The sequence below is a fragment of the Falco naumanni genome, chromosome 12 (assembly GCF_017639655.2).
Source record: "Falco naumanni isolate bFalNau1 chromosome 12, bFalNau1.pat, whole genome shotgun sequence".
Classification (NCBI taxonomy): Eukaryota; Metazoa; Chordata; class Aves; order Falconiformes; family Falconidae; genus Falco; species Falco naumanni.
Genome location: NC_054065.1, coordinates 17,441,371 through 17,464,632, shown reverse-complemented (window position 1 = coordinate 17,464,632; position 23,262 = coordinate 17,441,371). Strand labels below are relative to the sequence as shown.

The following is a 23,262-nucleotide window of genomic DNA, read 5'->3' as shown; positions in this document are numbered from 1 at the left end:
AAGGTGTGTGTGGAAATTACTCCAGATACTTGTGGTTTTGTTGGTAGCTGCTGTGACTATTGATCAGTCCTCTGCTGTTCTTTGGAGATGAGAAATGTTTTGAGGTTCACAGTGGAGAGAGATGAATTGGCCTTGCAAACTTAAGGCTAAAATAAGAAATCCATATTGATACTGCAACTACTAGTGAAAAACCACATTGAGGTAATTTTGTTCTCTGATGGTACTATATATCATGTAAAGAACAGACCAGATTAAGTGTCCTTCTAAGTTGATTCCTCAAATTTATGACTCTTAGACCTGAAAGTCTCAAATATCATTGCCCTGGGTCCTAATACACTTGTGCTGTAAGTGCTCCAGAACCTTCGGAGAAGCAACTGAGCTTGTCCGAGAAGGGACAGTTTCATCCCCTTTTACCCACAACTTCTGGAATAAGGTCAGCACTCTGCTACTTCTCCTTTCCTCTTGAGACTGTGAGAAGAGGAAAATACTGATCTTTTACCCCAGCTTGGGAGAGGATGAGAAGAGCCCTAGCACTTGGTTTCCTATTGTTTTTAGATAACTGGTGACTGTTTTCCTGAGGGGTTGTGCATGCTATTCCCTCTGCCAGTTTGTGCTGCTGGTGAGAGCCCAGCAGCTGCTTCCTCTGACCTCTGCACTGCTGTCTTGTTGTTCGTCTTGTCGTTCGGCCTGCCCTGCCTTGCCCCCCTGGAGCGTATCAACCATTCTCTCCTGGAGTGAGGCGGAGGGAGCCTGGGGCAGGGTGAGAATGAGTACGCATTTGCTTCACAGGTGCAGGTCACTAGCAGAGTTGGACAGGGCCAGTATTTGGAGTATTGGTGATATTCCTTTGCTGGGAAGAGTGAAGGAGTGGTGTGTTTGCTAGAGACCCTTGAGTGAGGCCCTTAACGATGTTACTTGAACTGCAGTACTTGGAGGCATCTAGCCAAGATATAATTGTGTGTCTTCTCCAATGTGCTGCTGTCAATGTCCCTTTTTATTTTTTCCCTTTCCTGTGCTTTTCTTTGGGCATTTGAAATCTGAAAGCTGTAAAAAGAAGGATTTTTTTTTTACAAGGATCTAGAAGTGCACAATTTTTCCTTTTATTGTAAATTTTAATATTGCTGATACACATCAAATTTACTTGTTGCTTGACATGTCATTGTGAATATATACAACTTTCTTTCCTGAGGATAGTTGAAGTGACAGATGATTTCATTGTTGGGTGTACAATAGGGATAAGTACAATGGAAAAACAGGGCTGACATCTGCTATGGTGATATGTTTTCAAAAACATGTATTGTCATCTCTTTCTTTTGTGTGTTATGCAATGATGATTAGGAGTGGCAAAGTGAGCATCAGTTTGGCTGCTTTGCGGTGATTCAGAGTTTCTGCTCAGCTCTCTGTATTAGCGCCTTCCAGTGTCTGACAGTGCTGTAAGTACATTCAGATACCACATATTTCTGTTTCTGAAGTAGTGTGCTAACTGTGCAGAGACAGCAAAGGAACTGCTGTTTAATGAACCAGAATCTAGCAGTCCTTACTGAGGTCAGCTCCAGTTGCCTCCATTCTGTCTGTGGAATGCCCACAGTGTCACCCATCCTGGAAATACCTCAGATTAATTTTCTGTGCCCTGTGTTTTCTCTCTACCCTGATCATGAACTTTCCATGACATTTCACACCCACATTATACCATAGCAGTGAAAACTATAATACTGTAATGACCATTCAATGATTAACCTGTAACTGAAGAATGATCTTTACGTCTCTGCTGAATTTGACTTATGTTCCTCATTTGAAAAAGTGCTGCAAGTCCAAATATGATTGATGGGTAATAAAGTCACAACTCACTTGAAATAGTAACCTGTATTCTCTCCTGACAGCTGTATTTCCAAGCAGCTCAGGATCCCACCATGTGGGGAATCCACATTTTTAGGTCACATGGTGGTTCTTGTGCTAAAGTCCATTTCTAATTTAAAGAGAAGAACAATCAGGTAGAAGAGAAAAACAGAGGAAGGCACAGAGGGGCTGTAATTGCAAATGCAGATTCAAAAAACAATAGCTGCAGGCACAGCTGTCAGCACACTGTAGCTCTCAATGTGCATTACACAGGGCTGAGAGAGACACTGAAGATGGCGCTTACAAAAGAGGGGTTGATTCTTCATGTAAAAGGTCATATGGGAAGAAGTTAAAGCATTGGCAAGAGAATCGGATGTTGGCAGAGCAAAGAGTAGGGCTGATCTTTTAAAGGGAATAATCACAACAGGAGGGAGGAGCCGAGTCATGAAGAGCTTTCAGAGAAAAAAACAAAAAAAAAGGTTGCTTTTTTTTTTTCCCTCAGCAAGTGTTTAATTTTCTCCCAAAACACCCTGTTTACCACATCACCTGAACATATTGTGCTCTCCAGCCTATTTCACCACCACCCAACACCCTACATGCTCAGGAAAAGTTGTGTTCCTTGTTTTACGTGCAGTGACTTAATGGTTTACTCATTCAACATTTACATATATAAAGCTATTTTCCCTGCCCAGAGATGGCTGCAGTATTCATAGTATTTTTTTTCTACTAAAAGCAATTCACCATGTGGAGGTGACCCACCTCCTGCTGCACTTGGGCTTGGGAGGTTTTTACCTCCCAACAGGTCTGAAGAGGCACATTAGGAAGGGGTGAAACCTTGCTCCTGTGGCAGGTGCAGGCTGTTAAGCAGCAGTGTGGAGTTATCAGGGCCATAACAAGCTCCAGCTGCTGGTGTCAGCTTTGGCACAGCTGGGGCTAATGATAGTTGTGGTGGCCATGATGGGCCCTGAGCAAGTCCTGTGGTTGGGATCTTTGTGCAGGGAGAGATTTGGTCTGAAGATATGTTTTTATCCTCTCCTGAGCTGGGTCTACAGGACTGTCTGCAGAGGAAGTACAGGTAAGGCAGCAACCAGTACAGTTGGTCTTTGTGGTGGTGTCAGAGATGAATTTAAGGTGGGAGGAATCATTGCTTGCACACGTGAATACCTTGTGAAGAGGCTGGTAAAATTGGTCCTTTGATGAGAAAGTTCATTTGGTTTTGGAACCTGTCAGGAGAATTTGCTGTTCCCCTGTAATAGTTCTGGTATGTGAGGCTTGTATTTCCTTGCTACTGCATAGACCCTATATAATCATTCAGGATTTTCAATGCTCTTCTAATATAATAAAAATGAGGGTTCAGGGTCATTTGTAACTGAACTACTTCTTGTAGAAACATATAGACGTTTCAGTTGGGCTTCCGTTGTGTCAGATCTTGTTCAAGTGCAAACTCCATGCTTGTTTCCAGAAAAAAAAAAAAAAAAATTCTAGTCATCACTGCTAAATACAAGGTGCCTTGTGTTTTGTGAGCTCTGTGGTAGGATAAAATATAGTAAAAATAGGGCATGTTACTTTATTGTTACATTATGAAATTAATTTGCTGATATATAATGAGGAATCTTATGTGATACTACAAATCCTAGTGTGTGAAGGCTCTGTTATACTTAGTAATAAACTGAATATAGCCCTCAGTCTCTCATCTAGTTGTAGAAGTAACTAGCCTCCCGTTACACTTAACTACATGTTGACATGTAGGGTTATTTTTAACTTATTTTAACCAGAAAAGTAAAATTAAGAGGAGCTAGTGAAGACAAAATGCAACTCAAAGTATAAATGTTGTAGGAAAATCTGAAAATTTGTTCTTTGATCTCTGCTTCTGATTTGCTACATGACTTGGGTAAATTCCTATGTGTGTTCTGGATCAGAGGCTGAGCCCTGTTGTCAGCTTGTTTTGTACAATTTCAGTAGTAAAAGGATAAAAGCTATAAGATGGAATCCTCTGGCATTAGGATCAGCCTATTGTTGCCCCTTTCTCACCGTGGGGTTGATGAGAGAGCTGAGGAAGGAGCTTTAGCAGTAACACAGTGGCAGAGGGAGGCTGGTGAGGTTAGAAGCAGAGACAAGTGGGATGTGCGGGACTGTTTCATCTTTAACTGTTGCCAAAAACACTACTAATATTTCCCTGTCTCTTTGAAGGACTGCAGTATAATTAATGACTTCATGCTAGTTTCATTTGTATTCAATTTATCTTTAGTTTAACTGCAAATACTTCCCTTTTGTAAAAGAAGGTGACATGTTTGATTGTGCCTCTGTGGTTATCCTCGCAGCAGGAGTAGCACCTGTGGTAGATTTGCTCTGAAGCACCTGGAGTGGAAAAAAAGACTAAATTACTAAAACTTGGGCTTGATGTTGGTAAAGGAGGGCATTTGTGGTAAGGCACTAACTTGAATAATAGGGGCTTCACTCCTTCTCTGAAAGCCTGTGAAAAGGATTAGGAAATTAGTAGGATTGTCTGTGATAGTGTTTGGGGTGAGAAAGACTGCAATTAAGACACCTAAGTGAAACAGTTCTTATAATGAACCTGTCTTGCGTTGTTCATTGTCTGCCGGTGGGGTTGCTATTAATGTGGTGTGGCAGACTGTGTCCTGAGCAGCCATCAGCTGGAGAACAGAAGAGAGCTAGTACATTGACTTCAGTCCACTCTCTTTGCTTGTACATTTTTCTTTTTATTGCTTGAGTTTCTTCTACAGGGATTTTCCCTATATTGGCATTTGAAAAGATGTGAATGTCTCTGTGTGAGTAAACCACACGTTGTAGTGACCCGGGGAACTTGTTATGTATTTTCTGTCACTGGGTGGTGACACAAAGGCTGGCTGAACTACTTTCAAGCCAGGCTGAGGCCAGCCCTTCTGTTACATTAGGAAGCTGTGAAAGACAGGGGTGGGAGGACTTCTATAACTAGCATTGCTGACTTATTCCAGCTGCAAAAGCGTCTGTGAAACTGGAGCCTGTGAGGGAGGATTTACACTCACGTGGCTTGATCTCAGAGAGCTTTACAGATGCAGGGTCTTGCAGACCAAATACTCTCTTACAGTTGCGCCGTCTCCTCCAAGTTTAAGTCCCTACAAAAATGCAACAGGAAAGCGAGAATAGAAAAAGCTAAAAGGCAAAGCGATTTAGATTTCTTTTTCTTGGTCTATGCCTGTGTAAACGTTCACCTTCTTGCAGTGCTTTATATGTCGATTCTCCATGTGTTTTCTTGTGCTTATAAACCAGAATTAGCTTGAACAAAGGAAGATATATCTGAGTAGTAGTGTTTGCTAAATGTCAAAAAAATCTTTGCTGCATGTCTCTGTCATTGTGGCATTCTTTGAGATGAACTTTTGAAGAATGATATAATAAGCTCTTATTCCTTGAAAGAGCCTTTTTTTTTTTTTTTAAAATCATCCTCTCAAACTCACTATTAGTATAAGATTTAAAGTATTCAAGTCACCTGAGGTGAGGCTTCTCAAATTTCTTAGTGACAAAAAAGCAGCAGACAATCTTATTTCAAATGCAAACTAAATGTTAAACAGCAATTTGAATATTGACTGTATTCGCTCAACTTTATGGTTTTTGCTTGCATGTGTAAAAAGGCTTCTGAGTTGTCATTTTCTCTTTGTCATTTGGACAATCCACTGAAATCTTTCAATCCATACATTGAGAAACACCTCCTTGGTTCATCTTTTATTTAATCCTTTGCTTTCAATTCTGTATCTTTCCATTTTCTTTCTCCTTTAGGCTGCCTATCATAGAATCATTTAGTTTGGAAAAGACCTTTAAGATCATCAAGTCCAACCTTTAACCCAGGACTGCCAAGTCCACCACTAACCCATATCCCTGAGCACCGCATCTAGGCATTTTTTAAACACCTCCAGGGATTCCACCACCTCCTTGGGCAGCCTGTTCCAATGCTTCACCATCCTTTCAGTGAAGAGATTTTTCCTAATATCCCATCTAAACCTCCCCTGACGCAACTGGAGGCTGTTTCCTCTTGTCCTGTCACTTGTCACCTGCGAGAAGAGACAGACCCCCACCTGCCTACAGCCGCCTTTCAGGTAGTTGTAGGGAGCAATTAAGTCCCCCTGAGCCCCCTTTTCTCCAGACTAAACACCCCCAGGTCCCTCAGCTGCTCCTCACAGGACTTGTTCTCCAGCCCCGTCCCCAGCCCCTGCCCGGCTCTGGACACGCTCCAGCCCCTCAGCGTCCCCCCTGCAGTGAGGGGCCCAAACCCAGCCCAGGGTGCGAGGTGCGGCCTCACCAGGGCCGAGCACGGGGACGGTCACTGCCCTGGCCCTGCTGGCCACACAGTCTGTGACACCAGCCCGGAGCTGGTGGCTCCCTCGGCCCCCTGGGCACACGGGGGGCTCATGCCCAGCCGGCTCTGACCAGCCCCCCAGGCCCTTCCCCGCCGGCAGTTCCCAGCCCCCTGCCCCAGCCTGCAGCTGCGTGGGGCTGGTGTGACCCAGGGGCAGGACCCGGCACTGAGCCGCGCTGAGCCTCATACGACCGGCCTGGGCCCATCGGCCCGGCCTGCCCAGACCCTCTGCAGAGCCTCCTGCCCTCAGGCAGATCAACGCTCCCCACTGCTTGGTGTCACCTGCACACTGACCGGGGGTGCGCTCGATCCCCTCGTCCAGATCACCGATACAGACATTAACAGGGCTGGCCCCAGTGCTGAGCCCGGGGGAGCACCGCTTGTGCCCGGCCGCCAGCTGGATGTGACCCCATTCGCCGCCGCGCTTTGGGCTCGGCCCAGCCAGCCTTTTACCCAGCGCAGAGTGTAACTGTCCCAGCCGTGAGCAGCCCATGTCTCCAGGAGAAGCTGTGGGAGATGGTGTCAGAGGCTTTACTAAGGTCCAGGTAAGACACCATCCACAGCCTGTCCCTCAGCCACGGGGCACGTCATCTTGTCATAGCAGATCAGGTTCATCAAGCAGGACCTGCCTTTCGTAACTCCGTGCTGGCTGGGCCTGCATGGGTTTGCCTGGTTTGTCTCTTGCTTTTTTTCCCACTTTTGAAAAATCTCAGTTTTTTATAAAGCTAAGTTAAAACTGAAAACTGCGCTCTCAATGATTCTTGTGCCATTTTGTGGTAGGCTTTTTTTTAAAAAAAAAATCTTAGTTTCAAGTCACATGGTTGTATCTCTGTGACTAAGAGCAAGGGTGGTTTTGTTTGTAGTGTGAAACACTCCTAAAAAGAATGAAGCTCACACTTGATGATTAGAGCTATAAGGAGAGCATTCTTTAATCACATATTTGAACTCCTGGTTTGCCACTTGCAGTCTTTATTTTGGTATGTACATGCATTTCTGAACCGGGGCTTCTTCATCCCCCTCCTTCTGCTTTTGTCCATTGCTTGACTAATGAAAAAAATATAATTGAGAAGTAAAGTGGAGAGCATATTTGGACATAGAGAGTTCTTACATGTTTGTCTTTAACAGAACCACCCAAAGGGGCAATATTCTGCAGGACTGGACTGGCATCAGAGGGCACAGCAGGGGTTGGTGGGGGTGCCATGCTCTGATGGGTGACAGAGAGGTTCTCTGTTCGTGGTTTTGGCCTGTCTTTGCACCTTCTTGTATGGGAAGCAAGAAGGCTCCTAATGTGCATAACTGACACTTTAATAACGCAGAACTTATCATCTGTGTCTCTTCTTTGCCTTCCTGTTTGGCTTTTGACAAAGCCATTCAGGGCTGGGTGGCACCAAGATAGAGAAAGGGCAAGGTGCAAGCTGTGGGAGGAGACTGGGCATACCTTTCCCAGACATAGCTCACTTATCCTCCCATTTACTTCCTATTCCCCTTTTGCTGGCACAGAGTTGAGTTGTCCTGGTTGGACCAAACTATGAATACACCTGTGTTAAATCTAAGCCTTTTTGATAGGCTGTTTTTAACCTGAGTCGGTTCTCACCTGGCTGAATGCACAGCTGCATGGCAAATGTACCAGCATAATAGGAATGACAGCTATTAAAGAGCAAATGATAAAGACTGAGGAAGAGGGACAAGGGGCTGCTAAAGTTGGTACTACTGATGTGAGATGTGCCTGTCAAATCACAACGCAGGTCTGTTATTACAGCAGCAGAGCAGTGTGTGTTGTACTAGAGATTCACCAAACGTCTCTTGAATAAGCTGGAGAGGCATCGGTCCTCCCCTGTCAAAGCTTATTAGCATGCATAGTCAGGAACATAAGAGTTTGGTTCTCCTTATCTGACTAGATGAAGGCAAAAGTGCTTTTTACAGTCACAAAATAGCATTGCCTTCTTAGAAATGTAGCCCTACTGAGTATGAGAGTGTTTTCTTTTAATGACTGGTAGTTTTAGGATGTCAAGCTAAGAGGAAGACCAGGAAAATGAAAATGATTCATCTGCTGTGTACTCAGTAACACTAGTACTCTGCCACTGCATGCTCTAAAGTCCACTTTCAGTAATTTTCATGTGCAATCTGAATACCTGTGCCAGCTATGTTGGTAGCCAAAACAGAGCACAGAGGGAGTTCAGCTCGGAATGGCCAAACACTTCCTAAACATGATCTCCTTAGGGAATCAGTTGCTAAGAAACACTAAGTGTTGGGGTGTATCCATAATCCTACCAATAACAAGGTATGGTCAACTAAAGCTAGAGCTGCAAAGAAATTTGGTCATCCATTGGGGGTCCAGAAAATGAGATCCCTCTTTTATGATATGGTCTGTGATGGAAAAATTAGTGAAAATTATTCCAATCCATTTTACAGCAATCTAGAGGTAGGCATGCTCTCAGATGAAGTGGTGAGAACCAGTTTCTTCACATTCCCAAGTTGCAGGGCCTAAACAGGCATCTCCTGCCACTGAGGAGGAAGCCCTGGGTGTCTTCTGCCAGGTGTTGCCTGTTGGAATCCTGCCACTGCGAAGATAAGTGGGAACAGGACTCTAGTTAAATCACTTGAATGGGACGCTGAAGGGTCCACACCCTTACTCAATGTCCCTGCATTTCTTCTGTTGAATTACTGTAATGAGCATGATGCAAAACTAGGACGCTTATTCAAGTGCCCTAAACACTATATGACAGATCAGGCTGTATTTTGACCCTTGCATTCCTGACTATGTGATGCCACAATTTCTAAAGGAGGGATCAGCCCTGTGACTGTGCTGTCTTGGGAAGAAGTCTAACTGCTAGGCTGTTATACAGAAGCTGGATGGTGCTACTTGGTACCCTAACTTTCATCTCTAAGATCAAGCGGATGCATTTTTATTTTGCCCTGCTGAAGTGTGTTAAGTACATTCAGGACATGCCTGAATGTTTGGACGCAGGAGACATATCTATCACTTGTTAGTGTGTGGGTTACACTGTCATTTCAGTTGGGGCTAGCCAGAATTAGGTCAGACTGGACATCTGGGTGGATGCAAAAGCAGAACCAGGGAAGTCTGGGCCAGACAAGAAGATGTTTGGCCTCTTCTGGCCCCAGATAGCTGCAGAACAGTATCTCTCAGATGCCTAAGAAGAGGGGTGGGGGGAAAACCTGCATTCTAAATTTTCCTCTCTTTTAACACTTGATTATCACCAACAGACCCAGAACATCTGTTCCAGGTGAAGTATACTTCACTTTTAAGGAACCACATTTATTTTCCTGTGGAGCCCTGATTACCTCAGATGTGTTGCACAGGGAATGTGAACAATGCAGAACTTGGTCCGTACATTTCTACGCTTACAACGCACATGAATGTGCTCCCCAAAATGAGGAAAGCCCTTTTCCTTTGATGGTAGAAATACAAATACCGTGTACTTGAGAGATTCACAAGGGGGGAGTAATTTGTATCCTAATAACCAGCAGGTATCCAGCTTCCACTGAAGCCGATGTGAAGTGCCTCCTAGGAACCATGTTCTACTGATTTCTGTGAAATATTTGGAAAGAGAGAGGATTTTTGACAAGAGGTCTGGGATTGTAACTGTCGTCTGAAGTAGTTCCCAGAACTTTTTAATGGGACTCAGCATGCTGCAAGGACATTCACACCCCTCACCAGTTTTCCATCCAACCTCTTCATTGAGCGGTGTTACAATTGCAATATGTAAAAAGGTTGAATTAATTGCTTTTAGAGCTAAAGAGTAGATCGAACATTTAAATGGGTCAGACACACAGTATTGCTCAAAGATGTTCTTATTTACTGTTGGCCTAGCAACATAAATTTATGTGACTTCAGAAACCTGCAGTTTTGTACAAATTAAAAAACAAAACAAAAACAAACTAAAACCAGATCCCTTGCCATTTGGGTATGGATCTCTGTTGGCAAATGACAGAAAGTAAATAATGTTGTGTTTGTGGTTTTGTCTCTGTTGATCTCTGCAGCCAACTAACATTGAATCAGGAGATAAGAGTACATGTAGTTCATAGATGTTTACAGTAAATAATGTGACATTTTGGAATGTGATACTACAGATAGCAGATCATTTAAGCATAACCTTCACCAGTATTTGCTCCAGAGTACTTTTAGGATTCAGTAGCCTGTTGAACCTCCAGGAGGTAGAAGACATAGGCTCACATCTAAGTTTGAAATCACACAGAAGAGGAGGGATTGAACCCAAGTCCTCTGTATCCAAACAGCACTCCTGTGCTTAATCTCATTAATTTGGAGCCTGAACGCCTTTCCTTGAAAAACTGAGACAATCTGTTCAGAGATCTAACTCCAAAGGGGAGAGTTTCCAGGGAATTGGGCACTACTTTATAGGATTTTCCTTTAGTTTTTTAAAAATATATTTGTATGAAGAAGGGGGCATGCATCTAGAATATGGCTTTTAGCTGAGACCATCCAAATTCATCCCTGCTCACAGCTGTAGTTTTAACTTCCCTTAGCAGTTTCAGAGTTGCCTGCATTACTGAGTGGTGCTGCCTGTAGACGCTGGAGTCTTCTTAATCATGATGGAGATGGGCAAGAGCAGCCTAACAGTGCAGGGCTTTGATTTCCTAGGCTTGATAAACTTTGTTTGAAAGAACCTGTGGGTCCAAAAGACTGTCTTTGTCTATTACCATTTACCTCATGCAGTTATTTCCAGCTGGATTAGTTGTTCAAAAGACTGTGCTGTTCAAATTTGGTGAGTACTGATTACCCACCTTTACCCAAAATGAGAGGACAAGGGGAAAACAAATAGGCTCTTGTGAGTTCCCACACAAAGATTTCAAATCAGGAAAGAAGACAGGCTGCTTACAGGTGAAAGAACCAGGGTATTCCCAGCAGGGAGATAGCTGACATGAAACCTTTGCTCTTGTTCCTGAGGGTTTTGACAGACAATAACTTCCTTCTGCATGTCCCTCCTTCCCTCCCCCATAGCATGTGGAGCACTGTAGGGCTGCTCTCAGCTGTCTGCTTTCCTTGCCATCCCTTTCTGGCAAAAATTGCCATCCTGTTTTCCCCACACACCCTCGAGAGAACCATTTTTGAACCCTCCTGAGCTGATGTTAAAGCTATCAACTTCAGTGGTCGTTACAGAAACTTTAATAACATTCTAGCCAACGTTAGTGCATCAGTCTTAGTTTTTCCTGAGTTATTACCAGACCTTGGATAAGGATACCCTCTTAGATCTTTAATTCAATTTATGCTGTTTAAAACATAATTTTCTAGATGGAGGCTGGAAGAATGCATTAAGATAGTCTAATCTTACCCCTCTGCGAAGAATGCATGTGTGATCTTGGCCAGCAATGCCTGAAGGTAACCCAGTGACCTAGCGTGTATCTCAGAAATTTATGCTCTTCTGCCTTGATCTGAAGATTGTTACTGCTGGCTTGTTCACTGCAGCCTTGGATAATTTGAATTTCTAGTAGCTGTTTTGCCTTTGTCTAAGAGAAGGAGCCCTCTAGTTATAGCTACTCTCTTTGTGTAAGTACCTGTAGATTGTGATCAAGTTAACTTTTGACCTTCTCTTTGATAAGTTAAATCCCCAAATCATCCTTGCTATGAGGCCTTGTGTCAGTTTTGTGTCATGCTTCTAGCCTTTTTTTTTTTTTTTTTTTTTTTTTTTTTTTTTTTTTTTTTGAGAGGGTTGGAATGGCAAAGGGTCAAATTCTTGGTAAAACTTGCTCCCATGTACTTGTATTTCTAATGTGGAAGACCGTGGCCTTTTTAGTATTCATGTATGTATGTTTGTATATTGTAAATGTACATTTATTGAGGTAGTTAAACATTAATATTCCCATTTCACAAACCGAGAAACTGGAGCTGAGCAGTCAAATAACTCATTCAGGGTCATGCTGTGATCCAGTGATACCTGCTCCTTTTCTCTGCTGGACATCTGTTGCAGTGCTACTGCTCACATCTGAACCTCCACAATTACTTTGAGATGCTAGCTGTCACCGTGGTGTGTACACATGTGCATGCCTTTGTTTAAAAAAACAAAAAAAATCAAAATTTTGTTAGAACATTGTTAGTTATGAAGTCTAACGCTTCAAAGAAAAAAATCGCTATTAAGACTGTTAATTTTAATCACCTTTCTCATACATTATGTAAGTATCTCATGTCAGTGCATATGCTTTAATTTTATCTTTCTACAAATACTCCTTGCCTCACTAAGTATACAGAACAGCAAAGGTACAAGTAGCCAAAAATAGAGATGCGGTCAAAAATGTTAAAGCAAATTCAGCTTGTAATTGAAAAGTGAGTGTTACATCCTTCTTCCGAAGTTATTCTGAGAAGTGCCTTTGCTTTTGAAGTATTCTCTGTAATTAACATCTGAGTTGGACTTCAGCCATCAACCTGAGGAAAAACAGATGATCTGATATAAGCAAATGTATGTTTTGTTTTGTTTTTAACAAACAAATCTAAATAACTTACATTAGTTACAGGCACTATTGATGCACTGATATGTATATTATTGGGATACCAAAATCTGAAGCAATGTGTAACTTTGAACAGGCTTTAGAGAAGCTTGCAAATCCAGTTGGCAGTGTCTAGAAGGAATATGAATATTCTTACCAGGTTGCAACCTTGCAAATTCCTGTATAGGGCATGTTCTTTGTTAATATCTCTGAGGCTGAGACTGTTGCATTTCAACCCATTTAAATTCCTTTTCTTTGTTTGCCCCGGAATGTGTGTTCTTAGCCACCTAGCTATTGAAGGCTCAGATGCCTTTTTGTCTCTAACCTGTCCTAGAACATTACTGTCTCCATGGCAGAAGAGGATAGCTATGGCTGATAATAGTATCTATTTAACACTTTCCTCAAATAATGTCTCCTGTATAGGAGGAACAGGCAGGCTAGAGCCTGTTCTCAGGTAGCTTTGTAAACTTCTACGACAGTATTTCAGACCCTTGTTACAATCACTAAGGGGTGGGAGGCAAGACTAATATTTTCTTAGTTCAAAGGGCTCCAAAATGGATCATCCAGTTTATCAGAAATTCGGTTTATTCTCTGACCAAGCAGGTTGTTTTTTGGCAGAAGCAAACATAGTATATAAAGGGCAGCTTGTCTAATCAAGAAGCATGAGGATAGCCAGGACAGACTTTAAAAGGACCCAGTTTATCCAGTGGAAGTAATGTTACCTTTGATGTGTGTGTGTATATATATATATAAGGTTTTACCATTGATTTTAGAGGGAGGTAAACAAAAAAATAGTGGAGAATCCTATTGGGTATGCATTTGCATCTTTTGGGTCCTAGTAAAGCATAACTCATAAATCTGAGCTGTAACACTTGCAGTCTTAAATTAGATGTTTGATTCAAGCTACCTGAACGATCCCAAGCCGGGGCGGGAGGGGGGCACAACTCACCCAGATATTTCCTTTCCTTATTAATATTTTACAAAGTGCAGGAAAGATGTTCTCATCAAATCACAGTAAATAGTTCAATATGTTCTCATAGTTGTCTCCTATTTTGTCACTACTAGGACTAGAGTCACTAGAATTTGAGTAAAGTTGGGTTTATTATTAACCTAAACTTATGTAAGATGTTATTGCATCTGATTCTATTTTTGCAGTTACTTGGACTCTGCTGATCTTTTAGGCACAAAACGCTGCCTGTGTAAGAGTGCTCATATGAAGCAATTGTAATTAGCACTGGCTTGGCAACGAAGTGGGACTCACAAGGAGGGTGGTGTGGCCAGCCTGTGCTTCCTGCAAACTAAAATGTGATGCCTTTCCTTTTCCAAGAGATTTTGAGGCAGGGCTGGAGAGGTCGGGTGAGGTGTAGGGGAGGACACCACCATGCATACAGTGCAGCAGGCTTGAGCCCTGCTGTCAGGATGCCGCTGCCACGGCTGGGAGCCAGACCCTTTGAGGTGGGTGCTGGCAAGTGCTGCAGCACCCAAGCTCAGGAGAACTGAAGTCTGTGCATTACATATACATGCAACAGGATCCTCATCCTGTGCATTTAGGGTGCCAGGGCAGGGCTCCTCACAGAGCAGCAGCAGAGAGCCTCAAAAAATTGCACATGCAGAGGGAACGGGGCAGTGCATGCAGGCTTTCCAGGCGGCTTGCTGGCTTCTTGTAGAAGGCTAGCTGTGTGTCAAAACAAGCACCTCCTGGCTGGGCTCCTATCTCTGAACCTTTCCAAGGGATTGTGGGAATTCTCCAGAACAGTTCAAGCCTGTGGGAGCCTGACAGTTCTGCCCTCCATTACAGGCAGAAGTACACCCTTGTGCAATGTGTGGTCAGTGCGGGATCGATGAATTACTACTCTATGCAATGAATATCAGTTTGGCTTTTTGGATTTTCTCAGTACCATCACTACTCTGCTGTTTGTTTGGGCTCTTCCCACTGCCGCCTTTTTTTTTTCCTGGGAGGCATCAATGGAAACAGAGAACAGGATGAACTGAGGGCACCAAAAATCCCAGGATGCGCACAAATGGGATTTTTCTGAGGAACAAGCATAGTCCTGCCATGAATGATGGAGCATGGAGAATAACTCCTGCCTTTTTTCCTTGCCCACCCCCAAACTGCGCGATAGCTTTGGACTCCACCTGCTCCAGGCAGGCATGCAGCTCCGCGGTCCTGCACCCCCCAGCCTTCCCTGCCTCCCCAGGCATGCCGGTGCACTGGGCAGGCTGGTCAGCTCTGGCACACAAGGTTGAGGAGCTGTGGAAAAAAAGCTATGAAATTGCTTTAGGGTGGCAGGGAGACGATACATGCAACAACATGGTACCCCACACATACATGTCCAAGGTAGCAAGGGGTCAGGATATGGAGATTTAAGAAAATAGCCAAAGTCTCCTGGCTGCTGTGAGTTAAATACATGTCACACTTAAACGTGCCATGCTCATGTGCAGCCTGTCAGAGGAAGGAAGACCTTTATTACTGTTTTGGATTTGCCAGCATCATAAATATATACGTAAATAAATGTGGGACTTCCTTAAACCCTTCAGTCTCTGCTGCATTGTATCCCGCATGAGGGGAGGGAGGGATAGCCGCAGAGGTACAAACTGGGACGTGACTTCTGTGTGGAAATGCACGTCTGTTTATGGGGAGGGACCCCACTATCTCTGATCCCCTTACCTGCAGGCAGCTGGCACTGACGCCATAGGTAGGGCCCTGGCCAGGCTCCCTCGCCATCAGGCAGCAGCTGGGGCTTCTTGTCTGTCACCCCGAGGGCAGCTCCTGCTGCCTTTCTCCAACTGTCCACATAAGCCAGCCCAGGGTGAGATAGTGCCCTTGGAAACTGGGATGTTTTGCTGACTGAGGGCCCAATCTCACATTCAGATCTGCCCCGTACCTCTCCTCAGGGTTGAAAACCTCTTGAGGTGTGAGAGCACCTCGAAGTTCCTATGAAGTCTGAAGCTGTGTGCCTGCTTTAAAGAGGAAAATTGCCAGAGCACGTAACAGCCATCTCTGGCAGGCAACTGCAGTGAAAAATGCAGCTTATCTGTGCCACTGACACACAAAGTGTGTGGTAGCTCCCCCAGGTTTTGTGTAAGCCACTTCTGGGGCTTTTTCTGTGGTTCCATGGGAGACTGTGGTGTATCTCTGGTTGCGCCCAGAGCCTGGCACTGCCCCTGTGGGCCACCATGACTTCTACTTGCTACCTGCCTGGGTCGGGGTGTAAACACCTCTGGAGAGGCTGGTGACTCGAAGGGGGGTGGGAGGGGAATGGGGCTGTTGCGTGAGAGTTGGTGTCTTTGACTTATCTGAGTCACAGACATAAACAGCTGAAGGAAATAGGCTGGTTGAGGTATGTGCTGTTACTAAATAGCATTCAAAATGTGTAATCTGTCTGCTTTTCCCAGGGAAAGGGAGGGGGGGAGGAATCTGCTTTTCATCTTTCTTCTCTATCCTGCCATAATTAAAAAAAAAAAAAAAAGCACACAAAACCAAAACAAACAAACAAAAAAAACAACTCCAAAATAAAATTAAAACAAACAAACAAAAAAAAACCTTCCAGGACCTTAATTATCTGTCAATACCCCTTTGCCAGGCTGGATAGAAATCAGTCAAGTCCAGAAGCTATTTGAGGTAGAGGCATGGACTGAGAGTTTAATTGCATTTTAGGGTCATAGGACAACAATTCAGCTTTGGTGGATCATCTACTGCAACCTACTAGTAGAAGCAGGGTCAGCTATTTTAGCTTAGGAAACTAAGCTGTAAAAAAAAATGCAAAGCCAGAAAACCCTATTGACTCCAGGTTTGTAGGAATGGCTGAAGACTATAGTGTAGCTATATATATATAGGTGTATGTGTGTGCTCTGCACAAGCTGTGGTTTCCACAGAGCAACAGGCCTGTTCCTGGGCTTTTGTTATCAGTTATGCTCGTATCTCCCAACCTCTCTCTCTTTGGAGCAGACAGGGTTGGATGGATTTGGATGGGTTGCATCTGAAAAGGGACGTGAATGGCCTTGAGTCCCTGGCCCAGCTCTCAGTCTGAGGGAGCTGGTGAAGCTGTGGCGGGATCATGCAGGCTGGCATTTCAAGTGGTGGTGACGCACTTTCCCGAAACACCAGTTGCAATGGGCAAAATCCTTGTGAGCCTCTCCTGGCAAAGCAGCACCATCCTTGGGGACAGCAAGTTGCTGCAGAAAGCCAAGCCCTGGCCCTTCAGTACCACTCAAAATCTCAGTAAGATGAAGGGGTTTCCCGGAATAAATGCAAAGAGGACAATAGGGAAAAAGATGGAAAAATTAACTTCTTTTTTTAAAATGCTCAGAAACCAAGGTGGCTTTCTGTTAGAATTTGTCTTGCTTTTTCATTAAAAGAAAGCAAGCCTTTTAGCATTTTCCTGCGGCGCAGTGAACCCAAACACAACAGCAACAAGCTGATTCATGGGAACCGGAAACCCAGACAGGCTGGAAAACAACATCCTCGGGGCGGGGGAGAATGCTGCTTTCAGGGCTGCTGCTTTTTTTATTTTTATTTTTATTGCTGTCGGAAACAAGTGACCTACTGCAGCCAAGTAGGCCTGAGACTAAAATAAAAGGACCTTCAGAAGGCAACCAAAATACACAGACCAAGTGATGTACTCAACAGAAGTGTAATTGCTACTGTGCGGTCCGTTTCCCCTACCAATGTCTATCATTTTAATTTCTGAGGGAAAACCAAATGTAACTGGAAATTTTCTGTGCCTCGGTTATTGTTCCCAAAGCGGGGGGTGGGGTGGGGGGTGGGGGTGGGAAATACTAAAAGGGAAAATAGACAAGATCATGGAGTTAGTGTGCAGATAAGGCAGGGGTGGGGGTGGATGTGGATGTGGATGAACTGGAGGAAGATTTGATGTAAAGTGGTTCCCACCGACATGAATGAAAGGACATAATACATAGAAAACAAATGTTACTGTATTTGTGTATCTGCGTGCCACAAAGTTGACAGATGCAAGCTTTGGACTAGACCACAACTAGGGCTTATTTTAAGCTGGAATAAGAAACAGGAAAGATTGCCAGTTTTCAGAAAGACATAGTCTAAGAATTCGAAAATACTTACTAGATCGCTTGTAGTCTGTTGTTCCTGCCAATACACAGCTCCCCTGTGAGACATCAATCCAGTAATGCGCCCATGTATGCTGATGTAAAAAAAAAAAAAAAAAAAAACACCACACAATTAACAGTGGACGTTTGCATCAGTTAGTATTACAGACATGGGATAACAAAAAGCAGAATTACAGGCTCTCTTCCCCCCTGCATTTGTCTGCTCTTTCTGTGAATCTAAAAAGCCTCAGATGATCGATACACTCTGGTGACAGCTCTATTCCAACAAATTCTATTTACTTAAAACAGCCTGTATGAAATAAATTTGCAACTAATGCATGCAAAACTTGGTTCTCCCTTATCAGTCCTAACAAACTTTTTTTTTTCTTATGAGGAAGACCTTTCTGCATAAAATAGTGGGCCAAAATTTTAGAGAAGCATTTAGATGTTCAAAATAATAAAGGTGTTGCCAATTCAAAAACCTAAGAAGGGAGATACTTCGGACTTTGTCTTTGGAGAACGCCGAGAAGTCTGCCTTCAGGTCCAAAGAATCCTAGTTTCTCTTATCTTGGTTATAGTGTGCTACTCCTGAGGGCTCTGTATGATTACAGTAAATAACTCCCCTCAGATTTGGTTGTTAGTACCTGCTAATCTGGATCGATATGCACCTCCTTTCCTCTGCTGCTTATTGAACAGCAGAATCACTTTTCTATGGGGTACACTTTTCCCTACCAGTTTACTTCCTAGTGTCTAATTTTATCCCACAGGGCTCATTTGCTTTGTGTTTCTGTAGGTACCTTCAGGTGTTGGACTTTAGATGAAGGCTTAAAAATTCCCAGGTCTCTCTCCTGCTTCTGCTGGAGACTGCTCAGCCAGACTAGACATGTTTAGCTCTTGTGAAGAAGCCTTAGTCAGTTCAACCACGTAATTGTTTTGAAGCGATTCTCCAAAATCCCTCACTGTTGTTTACATCTTTCAGAAGTCCAGATAAAAATCCTCCTCTATTGTCACTGGCCTTGCAAAGATGCATTTGGCCCTTGCTGATTGAAGCCTTCTGAAGACTAAACTTGTTGGTTGCAGCGCTGGTTGCAGGTTGTGTTGCCTGCTCTCACTGCAAAGGCCAAACAGGATCTTGCTGGAATTTTATTTAGATGATGCAGCTTTGCAGCAGGGATGAAACGGGTCCAGCTCTGATTTTCACACTTCTATGTTACCATGTTTTAACCAACATTTGTCAATTATTTTCCTTCCAAACCCTGTGTGTAGCTTATGTTTTCCCAGGGTTTATTCCTTTTAACTTAGTCCTTACTCCTAACCCCTTTTTTGGCTCTCTTTTGTTTGTCATGTAACCTGTGGGTGATGACTACGATACCATTCAAACCTGCTTCCAAAATTTAAAAAGTGCTGAGGGAAATTCAGTCTTTCTTAATTTCATCCTTTTCTTGGAAGTACGTTACGATGTTGCCATTGATCCCAAAGAAAGCATTCAACCAAAAAGATCAGAAAAGTTGAAGCAGTACTTCTTGTCCATATAGTCTATAGCTTGACTAAACCCACTGGTTTTGTTAAAGACAAATCCTCGGACAGTATTGCTTGGCCGAAGTGTCCATTAAAGGTCTCAATCTCCATCAATTTATGCTGGCACAAAGTTCGTCATGCCTGTACGTGTTCTTATAGGAGTCCTGTTGTTTTGTTTGTTTCTTCCACCCAAACTGAACTCCACAAAGTCTTACTGTTCATGTTAAGCTGGAATAATTATACCACTACTGACAAACTGCTCTGTGATCTTCAGTTTCAGCAGTCTAGTTGAATACCTCTCTAGTCTCATGCATGTGACGCTAGTGTTTAAAGCAAAGTATGTGATCGCTGCAATGTTAAAGGGGGATTAAAGTGAATTTAGCTGTTAAATAGCATACAGTAAATGGATAAAAATGAACTTGTTTACTGTAGTTTCAATAAAATTTTACACCTGACTTGCTGTGATAGAGTACCTTAATTTTTTCACTTACACTGCTCTCAGTTCACTCATTCAGCCGCTTTTCTGCTGTGTAGAAGCACATAGATGTTTGCTTTTTATGAAAATCAATTTTATAAAGAGCGTATCCAAGGTGGAAAATGCTTTGGGACCAGGAAAGAATACAGTACAAAGGAACGAAGACAGCTAATAAACTTGCAGGTGATTGTGAAAGACACCATTCTGTGTCTTCCTGCAGTGCTTCCTGACACGCTGTGTTACTGCCTGTCAGCTGGCACAGTGTGCTGAGGCACCGGGAACCACCCCGCTAGCTTTCTCAAGTCTTTTTACAGTCTTAGGGGTAGCCCATCTATACCAGCCATTAGCAGATCATGCAGATAATTACATTAGGAAACTCCCAAAACTTTTATTGTACTACATAGAGGCAGATTTCCTGCGATAGGATCACTTTCTTTATCCTAGTTTGAATTTCAAACGCTTCTTGTCAACCTTCTACCTTTTCAGTCCCAGGGTATGTACCAGAAAATTCCTTTTCTGTATAAGCATGTCAGGTAGGGTAGTGCTGTGTGCTTTGACATGGCTGTTTCTCTTGCACTGTTCCTGTGGTTTAAAGTGTGCTCAAACAGGTGTTGCATCTCCAGAGCTGCCTGGCAAGGCAAAGGGCACCTCTTGCTCCTCTGCCCCTTTTGGGAAAGGCAGGAGACAGAGCTGGTGGCCCCATGTGTCAGCAATTCCAGGCAACTGGTGGAAAAGCAGCTAGCTAGTATGGGACTGGCTTGTAGCTGATGTAAGGTAATTTAGATTGAGGTCAGGGATGGTACAGTTTTCCCCTTGGAGACAAAGGAATTCAGTGCAGTACCTGTGACTGTTCCTATGCCCTAACACTGATCGCATTGCTAGAGAGTCTCTGCATTTTTTCTCCAGTGGTTTCATGAGCTAACCACACCCGCTGCTGGTTTCTACAGTACCAATTTACAAGATTGGCTGGTTTGGATGAGGAAACCCACATTTCCTGAGGTATCCCAGGGAGCTTAAAAGCCAAGATCTTAAGAAAATTAACAGAAGTGGTGATTTATTTTTTTTTTCAGCATTCCACTTTAAAGAAGGCTGTTTGTGTTTCCTCTTCTGTGGAGGAGGCAGCTGCAGATGCATACTTTCAAACATCAGGAACTTCTGATATTGCTTTTGTCGCACAGCTGGAATTCATAGCTGGCTGTTTGGTTTTAGTCTTGGTCCCAAAATAACTTTCTGCCCGCAGAGTAATCAAGCCAGAGTCCCCAAGTGCCCTTACTCGGGTAGGCAAGAGGACAGGTAGAATAAGTAGATGCATCAGTTTTTCTACCACAACGGGGAAGAGGTCTGTGCTCCGCTGCACCAGCTGCATGCTGCCTGGACTCCTACAGAAGATTCAGTTTTAATACCAGTACAAAGTTATGTACTACTTAATATTTTTTTTCTGTGCTAGTTTCCTCCAATGAGCTAAAGTGGCTGATAAGAATAGTCTACTGAGCATCAGGCTGTCACAATGTAAGACAGGAATGGGTGTGGGAAGCCAGGTAGTGGAAATACTTTTATATCTGTGATAAACAATTAGATCAGCTCATCGGGTCTCCTGGAGCTGCAGTATTTTTGCCGCAACAAGGCCTTAATGCTTTGGACAACTCTTCGAAGTGGGGTGAGAGGCCAGGAGGGGGAGGGCTTCTGGTCCACACCAGCTTGAGCCCCTCTGGGCCTCCAGTCACCTGTGGGACCTTTCCTGTGCTGGCGGTGCAGTTCTCCTGAAGCTCTAGGAAGTGTTACAAAAACTCTTCTTGGGAAGACATATAGAGGCTTTTTTTAAGGTTTAACTCAAAAGCTTTTATGCGTTCAGCTGCTTCTTCTAAAATTACCAGTAGCTGTCCTGAAAAAATCAGTTTATCAGATACGTTTTATAGTAATGCATTTTAAAACAAAAAAGGCAGCTTGTAAGAAATTGCTGACATAATTCTAAAAAATAAAAATCAATACTAATATTAGGGGGAAACATTTTTTTTTAAAAAAGGGACTTTGTACAGTAATAAGTACTTGGGGAATTCAAAATATAATTTACAGTCCCACTTCTGCCCTTTGAAATATTAAAGTAATATTCTTGGAAATGGGTTATACACAAGATCCAGTCTAGGGTAGTGCCAGGCTATGGTTACAGCTGGGAATTGCAGAGTCAACCCATACAAAATACACAGCTGGAAAACAGTGTTAATATAGCAGCATATCCATTTGATTTTACGGCACATACTTGGCAAATGCTGAAGCTTGCAAGTCTGCTGCATAATGACTGCACCCCACTTAGCCGCTGTCCTTGGGAGTTCTCTTCATGTCTCTAGGAAGTGCCTTGGGCGTCTTGCACAAAAAAAATATGGAAAGATATGATCCATCCTTGAAGACACCACAGCCTGACACTGGTGGTGCACTAATAGAGGGTGGAAAGGGAAAGATACAGTGAAAGATACAGGTCACTGTTAAATGATGGTGTGATTACACAGCCTGGGCATGTTTGCAATTTGATGGTTAATTCTCATCCTGCAACTCACAGCAATCCACCCACTCGCAGCAAATCCAAAGCCCCAGAGGCTTTGGGGGATTCCGATTCCACAGTAGGCTGTTAGTATGATTCGTTTTTCAGGAAAAGTTTTGTGAAAATAATAGCAGTGATGACAATTGTTGGAACCTCAGCTCCTGCATTTCTTACCTTTTAGCGAAGTGGTTTTGGTTTGGGTTTTTGTTTGGTGTGTGGTTTCTTTTTTGTTTGTTTGTTTGTTTGTTTTGGGGTTTTTTTGTGCTGGTTTCCTTTAAAAATAACAATCTCCTAATCCTTACCAGTGGTTCATTCTCTCAGCTAGCTTCCATGTTCATCTTAAGTGTTCAGGGTATACACTTCTTAAAATTTGAAATGCTCTTGTTAAATGCAAATATCTTTATGTCCCACCTCTTAACAAATACACTCTCTCACACAGCAGTAGCAAGGAAAGCTTTGAATTAAGACTCATTCTAGAGGGAGTGAAGACACTCAGTCCAGATGAGTCTTCAGTGAGTTTTTCTGGAAAAAAGGAAACTGTTGGCCCATGAAACGATTTGTCATGTGGTCATGAAACATTCAGAGCACTGGTAGTTTCATCTGTATGTGTTATCTGATAAAGAAATCAGGTTCCAGAAGTGCTATTTCTGTTACACGTGGTTAAATACTGTAAGTACCTACCACACCCACAGCTCTAAGTTAGGTCCTGTTTGAAAGAGAGTTGAATATGCCATTTTGTCTTCTGCTCTCTTTAAAACAAATATTATTTTCTCTTTGCCTGAAAATGTTTCCTTTTAAATAAACGTCATGTCTTGGTGTGGGATAAGAGGATAAAAGAATAGGAAATGATACTTGCCTTTTCATCTTTGGGAAGAGTAAGCAGGTATTTTCTTACAATTTCATTTTGCTTAAGGAAGGTCCAAAATCTTTACATAAATGAGTTGGAAATTGAGGATCCAGCCAAGTGCAAGCACTGAAGTGCACATTTGTGTTCAAGCAGGAGTCGTTATGGGATTTGCT

The 23,262-nt window shown here is 43.2% G+C and overlaps 1 protein-coding gene and 1 long non-coding RNA gene across 2 annotated transcripts in view; one reads left to right on the top strand and one right to left on the bottom strand.

Moving 5' to 3' along the window:
• Positions 1-2,840: 2,840 nt before the first annotated feature.
• Positions 2,841-23,262, top strand: part of EPAS1 (endothelial PAS domain protein 1) — a 115,685-nt gene continuing 95,263 nt past the window's right edge. Inside the window, exon 1 of the mRNA XM_040611936.1 lies at positions 2,841-2,911. Within this exon, the coding sequence (XP_040467870.1) occupies positions 2,856-2,911 (56 nt within the window). The 5' untranslated portion in view covers positions 2,841-2,855. The remainder of the gene's footprint in view (positions 2,912-23,262) is intronic.
• LOC121096192 lies at positions 12,460-22,124 on the bottom strand. Its single transcript, XR_005830383.1, has 3 exons — positions 21,964-22,124; positions 17,730-17,808; positions 12,460-12,587 (listed from the first exon to the last, which is right to left on the bottom strand). It is a non-coding gene; the product is annotated as an uncharacterized LOC121096192 (long non-coding RNA).